Source organism: Temnothorax nylanderi, unplaced genomic scaffold (genome assembly GCF_030848795.1).
Source record: "Temnothorax nylanderi isolate EJ_2023f unplaced genomic scaffold, tnyl_v1.0 TNYL_tig0163_pilon, whole genome shotgun sequence".
NCBI lineage: Eukaryota > Metazoa > Arthropoda > Insecta > Hymenoptera > Formicidae > Temnothorax > Temnothorax nylanderi.
This window is the reverse complement of record NW_027249225.1, coordinates 21,178-37,856: the sequence shown is the minus strand read 5'-3', so window position 1 is coordinate 37,856 and position 16,679 is coordinate 21,178. Positions and strand designations below refer to the sequence as shown.

The 16,679-nt window shown below is 38.0% G+C and overlaps 1 protein-coding gene across 3 annotated transcripts in view; it reads right to left on the bottom strand.

Annotated features, from left to right (window-relative positions):
• Atpalpha (sodium/potassium-transporting ATPase subunit alpha) overlaps positions 1-16,679 on the bottom strand; it is a 39,197-nt gene that overhangs the window by 19,235 nt on the left and 3,283 nt on the right. For 2 of the 3 annotated variants that reach the window (XM_071715409.1, XM_071715410.1), the window contains exons 2-3: positions 1,561-1,641; positions 264-389 (exon numbers count right to left, since the gene is read on the bottom strand). In XM_071715409.1, the coding sequence (XP_071571510.1) occupies positions 264-389; positions 1,561-1,641 (207 nt within the window). The remainder of the gene's footprint in view (positions 1-263; positions 390-1,560; positions 1,642-16,679) is intronic. The other variant, XM_071715411.1, reaches the window with a different exon arrangement.

The window sequence follows — 16,679 nt, the reverse complement described above, 5'->3', positions numbered from 1 at the left end:
GTGTCCATTAGTCGATCCTTCAAATCGCTCACTTAACATTGTTCAACGCCGTCAACTAATTCCCATTTTAATGTCTTTCCACTTGTACTTTATTCCACTTTCGTAGAAGAGAAGCTATAACATTTTTCTGTAATATTTTCTTTTCGTCACGGCGTTCAACATGTTAATGTCGATTGACATACAATACGCTGCGCAATCTCGATCAAATTAAATATATTTCCTCGAAAGGAGACTATCGTCCCTCACAGCACAATGTTACTCACGTTTTCGGGGTGCGTCTGAAATCTTTGATACAGTTCCTCGGGTGAGACTTTGTGGAAGTCAATGTCCAACTCCTGCTTCAGGTCATCTAGGTTGTCCCCCCTTCGCTTTGGGTTCTTCCGCCGCGACTGTTAGCGGGAACAGACAGAGAAAAAGAGAGCGTTATCAAAAGGTGGTTTCTGATAACATCTTCACCGTACATATATATCGACGTTGCGTAAACAATCTTACACTCTACAGCTACAATTACAAAGCTCCGAAGCGATTACACCGTATTACCGCGACGCGTTAATCGACGAGATATTTTGATAATTGACAAAGTAGAAGAGAAAGACAAAATTATCGAAGCGCGTCGAATTGTAGAAGTTGAGATTGAAAACCCAGCGACGAGTAAGAGCAGCCTCTGTAGCAGAAGAAATCGATCGCAACGATATATCATCGAGAAGGGAGGGTGAACCGAGCGCTGTAATGATATCTCGTAAGATGAGATAGGATTGCACTAGAATGATAGGAATGTTTCGGAGTCATGCGATGTCAGCGAAAATAATTGATGAGTAACCAAGTTTCAGTGTGGACGACGAAACTATATAAAATAACGTACATTATTTCTCGAGCAATTGAGTAGGAGATTCCTCCTTCTTGCCTTTTATTATAAAGTAGATTCGGTGCAATCTTATCTCATTCTAGTCATTCTACACATTATTATTGTATAGAGTGTAGTTATGTACGAAGCTTTCTTTTCTTTTCCGAGAGAATGTAATGTTGCTATATTGATCGTCGAGTCACTGAAATGCGATTACGTTGTGACCCAATCGAGGAACTCGATTACCTAAATCGCGAACAAAGTTCTTTTGCCATGCGTTAAGGTGATTACGATTACGAAGCTGATGCCAAAGTGAAAACGCGAAAGAGTTAAAGATCCAGAAGTGCGATAGCGGAAGAACGAAGAAAATTTCCTTCAAGAAAATTTCTGTCGAGGCATAGAAGAGAAGCGTTACGACAATAGATGTTGTTACCATGAAGAAACGATGGAATTACAAAGATCAGATAAAGAAAGCGATGAGAAATAAAGAGAGAGAGAGAGAGAGAGAGAGAGAGAGAGAGAGAGAGAGAGAGAGAGAGAGAGAGAGAGAGAGAGAGAGAGAGAGAGAGAGAGAGAGAGAGAGAGAGAGAGAGAGAGAGAGAAGAGTGAAAGAAACGTCCCGTTTATTCCGTCTGCTGATCAAAGAAGCATACCAGAACCCAGAGATGTTAATTATATAGAATACGTATGGACATAGAGTCCATCTCTGAATATACCTTGTACATCCCATCTGCGGTTTTGTTGTCGTCGCGAATGTTGGGTAACGTGGCGACCCTGTACGAGTCTGAGCGGCCATGCTGTAAAAAATGGGCGATAAAAAAATCATGAATAAATCATGCGGGCGTAATACAACAAAATACGAACAGTTAAAATAAATATACAGATGTGTATATGGTGAAATTATAACTAAAAATAATAATGAGCGAGTCGAGGTAGCCGTTTTGTATTCCTCGCATAGGTAGGTAGATAGGTAGGTATACGATCGCACGAATAAAACGCCCAAAAAATCGCGCGGTATATTTGCAGAATCAGGAGGTATATATTTATATATATGTATACATATTTTTTTTTTACGGAGTCAGGTGATCGGAGTCAGGTGATCGGAGTCAATCTCACGTGAGCTGCTTGTTTTAAATTGCCGGTTCCAAATCTTAAATATCACTTTGAAAACGGACTGATGACGTGACTATTGTCGTCCATTCGGATAACGCAATTTTACGTCGTCGTCCAAATGGACCAGTTTTCTCACAGTGCTTGCGGTCGGACACCGGACACAACTGCGACCTTCTTATGAAAGAGAGAAAGAAAGACAGAGAGAAACAGAGAGACACGTGGCCGGCACGCATTTGACACGTGACGTCGCGTCAGTGAGAGAGACGAGACGTCCGCGGTGCGCGGAACAGAAGCCCGATTTTCAAGAGCGACCTCGGCACGACCGCGTTCGGATAACGACCGTTTCCGGTAGTGTGCCGGTTCAATGGAGACACCACTCGTCACAGTCGTCGCAGTCGTCACCGTCCACTATGCTCAATGCTCAATGCTCAATGCTCAATGCTCAATGCTCAATGCTCAATGGTATCCCGTAATCGCGATGCTTCGCCTCGCGTTCGTCGGCAGGGTAGTCGCGAAATCTTAAACTTTTCCTCTCGGCAAATAAGATTATCGCGAGTCAAAATTGTCTACATTTAAGCAGAAAGATAAACAAGTGAGAGAGGAAACTATTATAAAATAAAGTCATTCATATTTCATCGCTCGGTTCTCTTGTCATGAATTTCGATGAATTTTCCTATTGCTAAAATTATGCGCAGATGAATAAACATAACACGAATTTATGAGACCAGTTGAAAAGCAACACAAGTAACAAGTTGCTTGCATACAGTTAGGTTTGTAATAAATATTAATAAAGAAAAACAAGTATAAAAATCGAAAGCAAACGCAAAGTGAGCGAATGAAAGATGCATCGCCTTACTTTTCACCGTGCATTAATTTGTATCGTAATTTGGATCTTGAAACATTTCCGAAGAATATTAAACATTGAGCCAGTTATTGATGACGAATGTGTAACTTATCGCTATCGCGTAACTTAGTGGTATCTTCCAACGCTATCGTCTCGAGTCTCGACCATGAAAACCAACGATATTCTCACGTACCGGATGGACTAACTAACGAAACGCGAGACTCGTGACGCGGACGCACTTACACGAGCGCAATTGCCACGCGCGCGCGGCCGTTAATTCTGTCACGGCGCGCGGCGCGGCGATTCGTTATGGTCGTCGCAGCGATTAGATAAAAGACCGACGAGTCGGCAAATCGACGGTTACGATCGTAAAAACGTAACTCTGACTTTGTGCGTTACGCGTCCGGTCTGCCGTCTGGTCCGTATACGTAAACGATCAATTTCATAGGTATCATTATCTCTGGCCCATCGTCGCTCTCGCTCACGTCGCCATTGAGGAAGCACGATTATGCAATTTTACAGGTCACATACGCACCTCGCTGATTGTCCGTACGTACACGCACACGCACAATCGCGTCTACGATGGCGCGCAAACGCGCCATCATTCGTTGCGTAAAGTACATTGATAAAAATCCAAGATGAATAAACACAAAACAACATTTTCTCAACTTGATCTTCAAATCAATCTTATTCGGCATATTAAACACTTGTATCAAATTGCGAAATTAATTTCACTTTCTTCCTCTTTCCTTCCTGCTAAATAGAAATTAATTTAAAAACATTGCAGAGACTGATTCGGAATTTTCTTCAAGTTTTTAGGAAATTTACCCTATAGAAACTAGTAGAAACTAGAAACTCACCCCAGTGAGTGGTTTCGCACCGAAGAGCATCAATGCGTCTCCGTAATAGATGCAGGATGAACGCGATTTCGACCTTATGCAAATTTGCGCGGGTCCGGTCGGTATCATTTACGAGTTCACGGGTCGAGTTACAGAGCCGGCTCGCTAGAAGCGGAAGTGGTCGAGCTTTGCCGCGACACGACGCAACGGGCAGGAAAACGCGTCGGGTCTCGGCGATTAGATCGCGTTCTAGGACCGCGTTCGTTATGTAGTCCTTGATATGAATTCGCACTCCGTGCTCTCCGTTTCGTATTGCATATTTTCATGCCACGAAACGAGGACAAGCGTCATACAAAGCAAGATATTAACAATGCCATTTGATGCCAACTGAATTCTGCTCTGTAAATTCTATATTTTCTATATAGGAAAAAATCTGTGTGAAAGATAAATTGTCAGTACGGCGGCACCGTTCGCTCTCTTTCGAGAAATTTATTTAGTCATGTCGATTCACGCTCGCTTACAATTAAACATAATATTCTGTCTTTTTAACTTCTAACAATAAGTCACATACGATTAATCAACAATCCTAAATAATTTTATTTTCATTTTTATTTGTATTTTTACTTTTATTTTGAGAGAAAGCATTGCAAACCCAGTTAGCAAAATAAAAAAAACCACTTATCTCGTCTAGTCTCATCTTTTCAAATTAGGCACAATTAGATTTAACGGAGCGTATCCTACATAAATTCTTGAAATTGATTCGAAAGAAACGAGTGCACGATATTTCTTTTACAGCTGCATAGAGGCATTGACTTAAGGCATTAAGGATTAACTTTCAACGATCGCGCCGCGGCGCCGGCGGCGACGACGGCGTCGACAGCAATCGCGACGCGACGCGGCAGTAACGGCGCGGCGCCGCATGCGGGTCGACGTCGCGTGTCATCGCCAAGATCGACTTGAAACATGTTCAAACCCTCCGAAGCGATTCGTTAATCTATGATAGAGAAATTTAAGTGCGGTTTTTTACGTATCGTGCTCTACTATTATCGATACATACTATTAACGCGTATACATATTTTCTACACAAATAGTCTTTTTATCTACATAAATATGAAATAAAATCAGGCTTTTCTTTGTAATTCTTACAAAGAGCTCAATCTATTTTAATGACAGACCGTCACCATATTGCGGTAGACTTAAATCCCTTTCACTCTCTGTTATCACCTAAACTTGTCGAGAATTTCGAGCACGAAATGCCCGCATTCGAAGCGCGATTTTAAACGGTGATCCGCTATCTATTTGCCAGTTAAGCAGTTTGCCAGGGTGATGGTACCGTACCATTCAGCCATAACCGGATGATAATTTTCATGGTTATCCATCCCTCTCTTTCCTTCCATGTTTTACATTTTGTTCCACTTTCCTCGTTTCACCCTACTCACTTTACCGTTTTTTCTCTTCCACCCTCTGCCATCCTCTCTTTCTCTCTCTCTCTCTCTCTCTCTCTCTCTCTCTAGCGTTTCTCACCGATTCGGCTCTATTTCTCTCGAGCCGCGGGTCGATGATGGCGACACGGAATCATCGGTGGAAACGCGCATGCGACCTACGACCTAGCCATCTCTAACGAGCGCCTCCCACTGTCACGGATCAATACCCAAGTAGGGCACCACCGGCTATACGTGTTCTCTCTCCTTCTTTCTCTTTCATATCTCGTCTCGTCTCGTCTTATGTAGTCTCGTCTTGTCTCGTCTCTCGTCTTCGCACGGAGCATGGTGTACCTAATAATGTGCATAAGCACGTTGATACACCGCGACCCCCATGTTAGCGCACCCACTCGCATGATAGACGACACACAAGCCGGACATCTCCCTACTTTGGTGCAACTTCCATCAAATAGTCTGTGGATCATGTCGGAATCAATTATCGATATTATCGATATTTGATACCAGTATCGAGAGAAAGTACCGATAAACATACTCTTAGATAGACACCAACCAAATTTATCTTGGTATACAGAAAATATAATGGGATAAAGCCTTTGTACACCCGAGAAAATAATAAATGATTCACTTCCTAATGTTTGCCATGTGTTGTGTAATTGTGCATTACCAAACCAACTTTATTATGCTGAATGATTTAGCTTTTACGAGCCGAATCAACGAATCGCATCGCGCAGCTAATCAAATCGGTTGATGCTTATCAAGTTTATCTCTAATTGCCATCCAATATTCTTTCAATATCCCTCAATAGATAACAAACTCCAGATATCCGCCTTCAAAAGTAATATATACGAAAAATTTTATAACACTGATTATTTTTAGATACATTTCAAAATTTGCCGTTATAGGACTTAAGATATCGTTATAACATATACCCGATATAAAATGTTCTATTTAAAAGAGTTTCCATACCTCTTTCTCTTACGGCATGCAAAGTAACTGCTAAATAAGCGTCAATAAATGGTTTAGAAAAATTGATTGCAAATAAAAATAAATTAAAATATAAAAAATATAATTAATAACTGACAAATGGTAATCTATCTATCTTAGCGGTCTAGAAAAAAAGAAGGGAAACGAGAGTCGTAGGCTTTTGCTTTATATCAATCGATAGACATATATACCTAAGTTGGATTCTCAGAGGCTCCGATTATAATGCGAAATGTACATTTAAAAATAGCCACGCTTAGCAAATACTCTGCACTCTGCTAAATCTCACGCCAATGGTGCAAGACCGAGCGCGTTAGTTTCCTGACAAAAGTGAAGATATCGTTGTAAAATACAATGACCGTCACACGTGCGACATCGAACCGCATTTCACCTACGACAAAGCTAAAAGCCGATTTCGTAAACGGAGCAGGGGGCTAAATTATTTATGAGGAAGACACACACGCGCGCGCGCGAGCGCTTTATTGCTGATCGATATTATTCAACTCGCATCGGTCACGATATATCATGAATAATTTAGGCCTAATCAAACTTTCCTCGGTGCCTTCAAAAACTTGTAGATATTGCCGCCTATGACAGAAAAACATTATTTGCGTAATTAATATTGTAAATGGAAAAATGGTTGTAAAAATTCCCAATTTATTAATCTAATTGATTTGACGTTTAAATATTTATTAATATCTTATGTATATATACCTTTGCATTCAGATAAGGCACTTTTATAGATGCCAGAGATATGCACAATTGCCCTAGCGAGAGACATGACATAAAGGTGTCAGAATTCTTAGTCTGTTAGACTTCCTTTGAGAGACACGAGTTAATAAGATGATCGAAGCCATAAACTATGTGTCGCATAATCTAATGCGTGCGTGCGCGCATTTGCGTGTATGTGCGTGTATGTGTATGTTGAATTACTAGACCCAGCCAACTGAGACTTTTTAAGGTTTGTGTTTTAAAGGATTTGAAAATTAATCAAAAGCTATTTTCGGTTTTCAATTTTCGTTTATCGGCAAGAAGCGCGCGTTTGTTTGCGCCTACAGCACCCGCACCCTCTGCCAAGCGAATGTTCCAATGTTTCTCGTAGATATGGAGACACGCGATGTGGATGAATGTGGATGAGCTGTTTGTCAGCTGGTCGATATTCGGCCACTGCCGCCGTTCAGAACGCGAACACCACGTTGCCATGCAACGGCTGACTGACTGACTGGATGACTGACTGACTGACTGGCTGGCTGGCTGGCTGGCTGGCTGGCTGGTCTGACTGGCCTTGCACGCACCCTCACGCATTACTCACTCTTGCAACCGCCACGAGAGGAGAGATCTATGCGTGTGACGTCACGCAGAGTGCGTGGCACAGGACGTTTTACGAATTGGGTCAAGAGGGAGAGATTGGTCATTTAACTCGAGCACGCTACGTGCTCCCTGTATGCATCAAATGTGATTTGTCCGTCAAGCTGATTTTTCTCGTCTCAGATGTATCTATTCGCAAACTTCCGTGGATTTTTCGGAAAATGTAGAGTATAGGTATTTTGGCAATGCCAGCTGTAACAAGATTTTCGCGATAATATTTGATGTTAATTCGGTCGGTAAAATATTCGATTTAACTTCAAGGATTTAACTTCGATACGTACGAGCAATTCGAAAAAACTTCTAATTTTGACCATGATAAATTTCTTCAATCTTTTTTACGTTTTATTATGTTTCGTTGTAAGTTTAAATATTAAGACGAGTTAACTCGAAAAGAATAAATTTGTTCGTAGGTACATCTATCTTACTTAATCCACCTGCCTATGCGTTTCCCTCGCTATCTTTCTCTTTCTCTCTATCTCTTATAAAATTCAATTTCCGCGAAACGAGTTCATATATCTTGGAGTGAACAGCGAGTAATAATACGCAATTAGAAGCACGCAATTGATGTTACGCAGAAAATAAATAACGTGCAACTTCAAATAAATTAAAAAACACGAACGAGTCTCAAGTACGTGTCACTATTTATTTATGTTACTTTAACTCAATTTTATGTAACACTTTTCAGTTATCAGTTAAAAATATCCGAGAGACACAAATTATTTGATAATCTCTCGATCTAATCTCTTCCATCTGCGAAAAATTCGCGTCGTTTACCTTGAAGAAATTGAATCGCGTGACTTGATGCCAAAGCGCGTTTTATTGATGAAATGTCTTCGCGATTCACGTGTCGTCGGCAAATGTTTGCTAGAAATTTGTGTTTATAATTAAAATTTTTAACGAATTTTTAACGAAAGTATGAAGTAACGAAAGTAAGACAACGTTAATTATCGGGAGAGATTTGACTCGAGCGTTTTCAAATCCAAAGAAGTAAACAGATATGGTCGTGTACATTCTGTGCTGTCTAATGATAATGGATAAACTGTAAAAAAGTGTACAAACAAGCTCAATCGAGGTTTCCGATCAATTTACGTAATACCCCCACACGTTAGAAAACGAGAACTGTTTATATAATTTATGATGTCTTCCTTCCAAGGAAAAGTATATTTTATAAAATTACAAAAAAAAATTTTAATGTCTTGTGTAAAAATATATGTAGATATATAATTATTGATATATATGTCATATATATTATTGCATTTAAATATCATTTTGGTAAAAACACTCTGATAAAAAATAAAACACTGTAATAAATAAATACGTGATGATCGCAAGATTATTAATTGTATAATTATGTGTAGTAGTTGAAGATAAACTTATGCAATAAAGATATAGACATATAATTATTGAAGATTAGAAGTCTCAAGCGTATTGTAGCAAGAGAGTCCGAGAGTCCGAGTCAATTGTCAAGTTTTGCATAGATATCGCGCTTGTAACAAACGAATAATTAAAGAGTCAACTGCAGACGCGTATTCATCTATTTTGTAAGAGAATGTATCTTCGGTACTCTACAAGTTCGGAATATTTCCACTTTAATTATATTTCTCATTTCTGCCTGGTACCTATTTACGTGAAGAATTGTGTCACCGCAAACTGTGTTTCACTCTCTGATTCAATCTCTTATCCTAGATTAAACTTCGCGAACTCATTTTTTTCAATTACCGCAATCTAATTATTCCATCATCTGACGAGCCGCGTAAATGACTCATGGATTATTCAATACGGGCTGTCGAGCCCCCTTTAGACAGAACATCCCGAAATACGCGATTTAAGGACATCCACGAAATCAAATTAAAAAATCAGACGTTGAAAACTATTCGCGAGATTATAGATACAGATACGCGAGAATGATCTCTTATTTGGACGATAAAAATGAGGAAATCGGAATGAGATATACTACTCTTTTTTCATTATGTCCATGATATTTATACAAATTGAATCCATCGAGATTACGTCCCGATAAAAGTATGAACAAACTTCGAAAATCCGTTTCTATCGATATTCTCATCCGTGATGCTGTGCGACGTGGAACGGCGAGCGCGGGTCGAGGTTCTGTGATTAAAATTGGATTTTCGTCTATTCTCGTCCGGCCGTCCCTGAAAGTCTTTGAGACATTGAATGTATTTATGTCATAGCTGTTAGAAGGAGATTCTCTCTCTCTCTCTCTCTCTCTCTCTCTCTCTCTCTCTCTCTCTCTCTCTCTCTCTCTCTCTCTCTCTCTCTCTCTCTCTCTCTCTCTCTCTCTCTCTCTCTCTCTCTCTCTCTCTCTCTCTCTCTCTCTCTCTCTCATCCGTATACATCATCATCTGGCGCTTTTTCACTGATGCGGCGCGGAACGATTGACATACGAGTAAGCGAATGCATACATTCGATTCATCAATAAATATGTGTACCCACGCGCCAAACAAAAAATTAATTCAACGCAACGCGTTTCCGTACACACACTGTTCATTATCCGAGTGACATTATCATAGTTTCCGTTGCTTTACAGAAGAGCGATTAATTTTTATTAATTTGTAATGTCATAATTATCTAAAAGTATTACCATTTTTGTGATGCAATTTTTCTCAAAACACTTTAGTCTCGCGACATATATTTTATTTTGCGATAAAACAGAAATTACTTAAATATATTTAATACATAATTAACAGCATAAATCAAATATTACAGCACAAATCGATTTTTTTAAAATGCGTTTTAGAGAATGACTATACGATTACATGTTTTAAATTAATCGCATATAAATTTACATAAGAGTATATCAGCGTATACAGAAGCGCATAACTAATAAGACACAGCATATAAACTCATTAAAACATATCACAGGAATTTACATTCTCTTGATTCTAAATGCCTTTATATATAGATCAGTATATGCAACGGACTCATATGTTTCGCAAATTGCATCTTGGATTATCCTTTATACTGAGAAATTTTTGCAATTTATACGGATCGCGTATGTCGGAGGGTCATGGAAATTTTCGCAATACGATTTTCTCATAACAACCGACACGCGATCGAGTTTAGCGCGCTTTATACTGACACAACGTCGTCTATCTCAGGATCGGCATGCGAATCGATTTTTCTTCTTTGCCTTGACATTCTTACGGTTTTAATATGTCGCTGAGAGTTTTTCATCGTTTTTCATACCACAATCAGAGAAAATCTAAACAACAAGATTTGACATTGGCAAGCGCCAGTCGCGTTTAAAAGACTATTTCTTCACATTGAAAAAAAGAAGACATATATTTTATACTTTATTAGTGTAAGAAGTCTCCTTTTCAAAGAGTCAATTTACTTCTATTTCTTATCCTTAGTTTCAAGAAATAATATAATATGCATCGTGTAAAATTCTCCTCGTGACGCAAGAAAAAGAACAATCGCGAGGAAATAACATAGGTTTTCCGAGGTTGTCTATTGAATCTACTATCTAAATGGATCTATGTCGAAAACGAAACGTGCGCGAAATACAAAAATAAAAATACGACGCGTAGATGCAACGCATGCACAATACTTTCAACGAGTTTGCTTAACTACACATTTATCGCATGCGAGAATTTTAATTAAAACCAGAGATGCAAACCGACTTTGTGAACCAAATTGGAAAATTAAATTATCGAATTTGGTTGAATTATGGACAAAATTAGATTTTGAAAATATGTGCTTGAAACATATGTATATGTATGTCTTTTTCCCTTATGTCTAAATCAAAATTACAACAAAATGTAATAAAAATCATTATTTAAAAATTCTTTAATAAAATAAAAAAATATGAATAAAATTTTGAATTAATCAAGGTAACCGGCAAAAAATATGTTCGACTTGAATCTCCAATGAAAATTCCTAGTTATCTATTCATTCACCTGTTAGACAGAGGAAAAAGTCGATAGAGAAGGCATGCCGATGCATGCATACACATGCGCGCAATCGCTATTTTTCTTTTTCTATACGATACCGGTACACAACCGGTTCGTGCTAGTTCATTTTAGTTTCGCGATCGAGCCGAGTTTGAGATAGGAAAGAGGGGAAAACAAAATCGCGCGTATAATCTCGCAGACGCAATGAATATCGAGAAAGAATAAGAGAGAAAAAGATGCCGTGCATCGTACATTTAAGATTAAAGCTGCATTTCGCCATTTATGATAAAGAAACGACGTTCCACGTACCAATGTTACAAGAAATTGAATTGATTCTACCGTTTTCTTTGGCAAGACTATGTCTATTACAAAGGAAATTCAACAAGATTCGGATTAGAATAAAAGAGATACTTTAAAGCTTGATCTACAATGTGTTCTTTGCTTCTTGTTTTCTGCTCTTACCTCTTTGCGACTATCTCGTATTTCGCAATTCCGTCGCGTAACGTGATGTTTCTTGTCTCTTCTGAAGTTCGTCAATTTTTATCTTGGGCGACAGAGAACAAAAAACATCGCATTACGCGACGGAATTGCGAAATACGAGATAGTCGCAAAGAGGTAAGAGCAGAAAACAGAAAGCAAAGAACACATTGTAGATCAGGCTTAAAAGATGCTCTCAAACATTTTACTAAAACGTTTTCTCTTTAATAAACATGAAAATCTCTTTAATAAACAGGAAAATATTTGTTTAACAGATATAGAGAGAACAGAAGTAATCTTTACGTATGATTCTTTTAGCAGAATTCATTAATACAAAAATTTCAATTTTCTGTTCAGAAAACAATAAAATCTTCTCGAAAGAATCGATGTAATTACATGATTATATCTTTGCAATCAGATTCCAACGACTATAAAAAGTTAGATACCGCCTTTATATAAACAAACTTAATTATCATATGTTGAATTAATAAAAGAAATTTTCAAAACATTAGATATCTATAACAAGTAAACATTTAAGAAAGCAATATCCTAATTCCCTCGAGCAGTATAGTATACTTTCATAGTTATAAAATCGATAGATTCGATCATAACATATAAACACGTACACCACATTCAAACTCATGTGAAAGTTCATAGTTTGATAAGTTCGATAAGTTCCACTTTTGTTAGAATCTGTTATAACACGATGTTCCTACGGATAAACCTCTTTTATCCTACCATTAGATTACCATTAGACTACCATAAAAAAGTTCCTAGTTTAATTATTAATTATCCATATTATTATTCGAATTGTGTCAATTTAATAATATTCAATTTTCATAGAATTGTAGTTGATACTAAAGAAAATTTTATTCTGCCGCTACCCATATAGGAATTGCCCGTAGTGGCAAGGAAGCCAAGGCTTGGCCGAAGCTATGGCGCTCAATCATTGGCCAAGAATCTATCAGCCAATACTGGCCCATCGTTGGCAATTTACTGGTTGTTGAATAGTCAGGCGTTACAACGAAGGCCGACGTAGGGCAGTCAACTGTCGGCCAGAGTTCTGTCAGCCAGTACTCGACCAATAGTGGCAAATAACTGACTGCCTACTTATATAGAATAGCCAGGCGTTGTGACGAAGCCCTACGCTTGGCCAACGTAAGGCAGTCAACTGTCGGCCAGAGTTCTGTCAGCCAGTACTCGACCAACAGTGGTAAATAACTGACTGCCTACCTATAGAATAGCCAGGCGTTGTGACAAAGCCCTACGGTTGGCCAATGGTTGGCACCCGCACATCGGCCAATATTCTGTCAGACAGTACTGAACCATCACTACCAAATGACTATGCAAATGTCGAATCATCCGATAGATGGCATTTGATAGGATCCGTTTCTCTTATTTAAAATACGACCAACGATGTTATAAGAACGATGTATAAATGACGGAACTGCACAACTTATATCAGTTGTATCGTGGAGTCCACTTTTATAATAAAATGTGACACACTTTTGGATTGATGTTAACGTTAATGTAACCTTATTTTTGAAGATTGATAATAATTAAATAAACAAAACATATATATATGTATTTTATAACAAAACTCGTTTCTTAATTAATTATCAACCAGTCTGAAATCTGGCAACCAGTACTGGCGCAGTACTAAGCCGATAGTAAATCCTATACTGGGGCAGCACAAGTAGACAACGGCTGACCAGTACTGTCTGCCAGTATTGGACCGGAGTTATCATCCATGGTTGCACCAGTATTGTTTCGGTAGGGTTACCAGTACTGTGCCAGTACACCAACTCTGGGAAACAGTAATGGCTTAGTACTGGGCCGGTCATAAAATCCTATATGGGTAGGTGTACATTTTTTCTGACCCAATAAAGGCATCGGTCACTTCAGAAAAGTTATAGGGATCTTAAACGGAAGTCTTCAGGAAGCAATTAAATCCGATGGATCACAATTAGATTAACAGACTTTGAACTCGAAAGAATAAAGCGATAAGCTTAATCTATTTTTAGCTTGAATTTTATCTCGTTTCTCAGCACTAAAATAAAAATTAAAATAATTTTTAATTAATATTAACATACGTACATCTACTTCGAAAAATAGACAAGTTTGTCGATGCACTAATAGATGTCACAAAATTTCGTATAATTGTTTTATTATCCTATTATTGAACATCGGAATAATCATTAAACTGAGTTTATTCGTCGTATAGTGGATATTAACTGTCATCGACGATAATTTATTTAAGATAGTAAAAGTGATCTAACTTACATGCTGGATTACGCAAAATTTTATTGCAAAATTTCCGAAAACGCTTTAACTTTGATGACTCGTGCAATGGCTCATAATTCATAAATGAATTGTTGTCGAAATCAAAAGAAAATTTCATCGCGATCGAACACGATATTAATCGAGAGAAGGTATTTTAAATTAGGACAATATTTTATTTATTAAAACATAAAGGCAAACGAAAATAGTAAACTCACGCCTCAAGGACAGTATATTGATTAGATAAAAATATCTTCTTACTAACGATCAGAATTAGCAAAATAAACTGAAAAAAATGTTTGCACGATTCACGAATCATAATCAACTTTCAATTTAATTCTGATCATTTTAAATTATTTACTTCCATGTTGGAATTTTTTTCTATAAATTATGTTTGTCTCGCCTCATTTCGTCTTCCTAAAATGTACATTTCGAGCAGCTACGTGTGGAATCTTTCACCAAAATAACATTTTGTTAGTCCGGAAATAAATGTAATAAGATAAAGAGTCAAGCGGAAGCAAAAGATAACACAAGAAACCTTCCAATTTAGTATCGAGCATTTTATTTCCAGATAGGACTTGCGCTCTGAACTAACGGCCCTTAAATATACCATGGATATCGATCCAGTCGATGGTCGAGTTTCGTTTCAGTTGAAAGCTGGTGTGCTATTCCGAGGATGTTACTCGGAAATAGCGGCCGAATCGTCGCCGATATTACTGAAGTGAATCGAGGCAAATTAAAACAAGTGGAATTAAGTCGGAAGTTAAATATCGTTGACTAATTAAAAGCAAACATCTTTCCACCTGGCGCAAAATCAATATCGGAAATCAGTAGATATTAATGATTCATCGCTGGAGCGGAGAAACGTATTGTGGAAAAATCGAGTGGTAACATTACGACGATAAAATCAGGGACAAAAACGAAACGAATTTAAGACCGAAGTTCGAAGAAAAGTTCACCCTCGCCTCGTCGCGATCGATTCGACGATGAGTGACACCAACAATTGCCATGCGAGGCGTGTCGTGTGCGGAGGAGAAGTTCGGCCGGCACGTGATGCCGATCGAAATGTCAGCTGAACTGCGGGTGAATCAACGGATAGATGCTCCAAATACAGTCATGTTATAATTTCGCGCGGCGATATATGTTGAAATGCCACAAAGGAGACACGACGAGATCGTTGGATTCATAGTTGAATTAAATAAATAAAATATTCTAGCGAGAGAAATTTTAAATGTCGTCAAAACTTTCGTCTATAACGGCGAAAGATACCAAGATTTCTTTAATGTCATAAAAGATTAAATACAAGACTACAAGACTTGAAAAATCCCTTCCGTGCATCCATAGGGTTAAGCACCGAACGGTCGAAGCCTCGGAGCAGACACCGGACAGTCGCTGAAATCCTGAACGATCCGGTATTATCCGGATCGTTCAGGACCTGGCAAGGCTATCCAGAAAACAACCTATCTTGCTGTCCATCTCCCAGCGTACTTGTTTTCACGACTCTTTCGTTTCTATTCTAGATTCTAATTCTAGTCTTAACTCATAAAGTATACATTGTTACCGAATTTTTAATTTATTTCTTCAAACTTAACTGTGTGATTTGAATAATATTTCTCTATCTTTTGTTTAGTGCTTAAATTGCAAGTATGTCATCCTTTTTACGGCACTTTCTATTGCAAAAAAATATTAATTATGTCGTTTGTACGCTATTAATGGCAGTATATTCCCTCAAGATACGGACCATTTTTACAAGGTACTGAATTGCCTAGCAATAGGCATGGGAAAATATTTAAAGAAATCCAATGAAACTTGTCAACATCTTTATTACCGCGCTTATTACCGTAATGCACACGTAATAGATAATGTCAAATAAAAAGTGTATGATTCTGACATTGCGGAAGAATGATAAGAGACGCTCGCTACCTTGACGCTAATTGTAAGATATGAAAGCGCGGCGCGGATGAATTCGCACAACTCAACATATGTAACAGTTTAATTCTGGTTGGCGTGTGATTACGTCAATAAGCGTAATTTATGTATACGCTAAATTAATGTAACATTTGTGGCGTAAATTTATCATAATAAACTACTAAAATTTATATTCACTACGATTTGTCAAAAAGTATACATAAAAATGGAATTTTTAAAGAAACTCTAAGGAAGTGCTGAATATTCCAAGTATATAATAAAAAACTATTGTAAACACTTGAAGATTTATTAAAGCAATAATTAATTATTTTCATAAAGAATAAAATCTCTACTTATGATCGAGTTTTTGTCACATCAAGATATTTAGAGGATAAAGTCGACATAGATAAAAATTCATATAGAGAATTTTTAAATTGTTGCAAAAATTAGATTCAAGAACATCCTTATACAGATCCATAAAAAAATCAGAGGTTAAATCAGAAACAGTTTCGCGTAAATGCAGCGAGATGCAACTCGTTCGCGGAAACGCGCATAATCCCAGCTGGCCGATTCGAGAGCGCTAATCTAAACGATCGATACGCGACACACCGATGATGTTTGACGAGCGTTAAACATTGGCGATTCAATGTCGCGCAGCACCGCGAGATA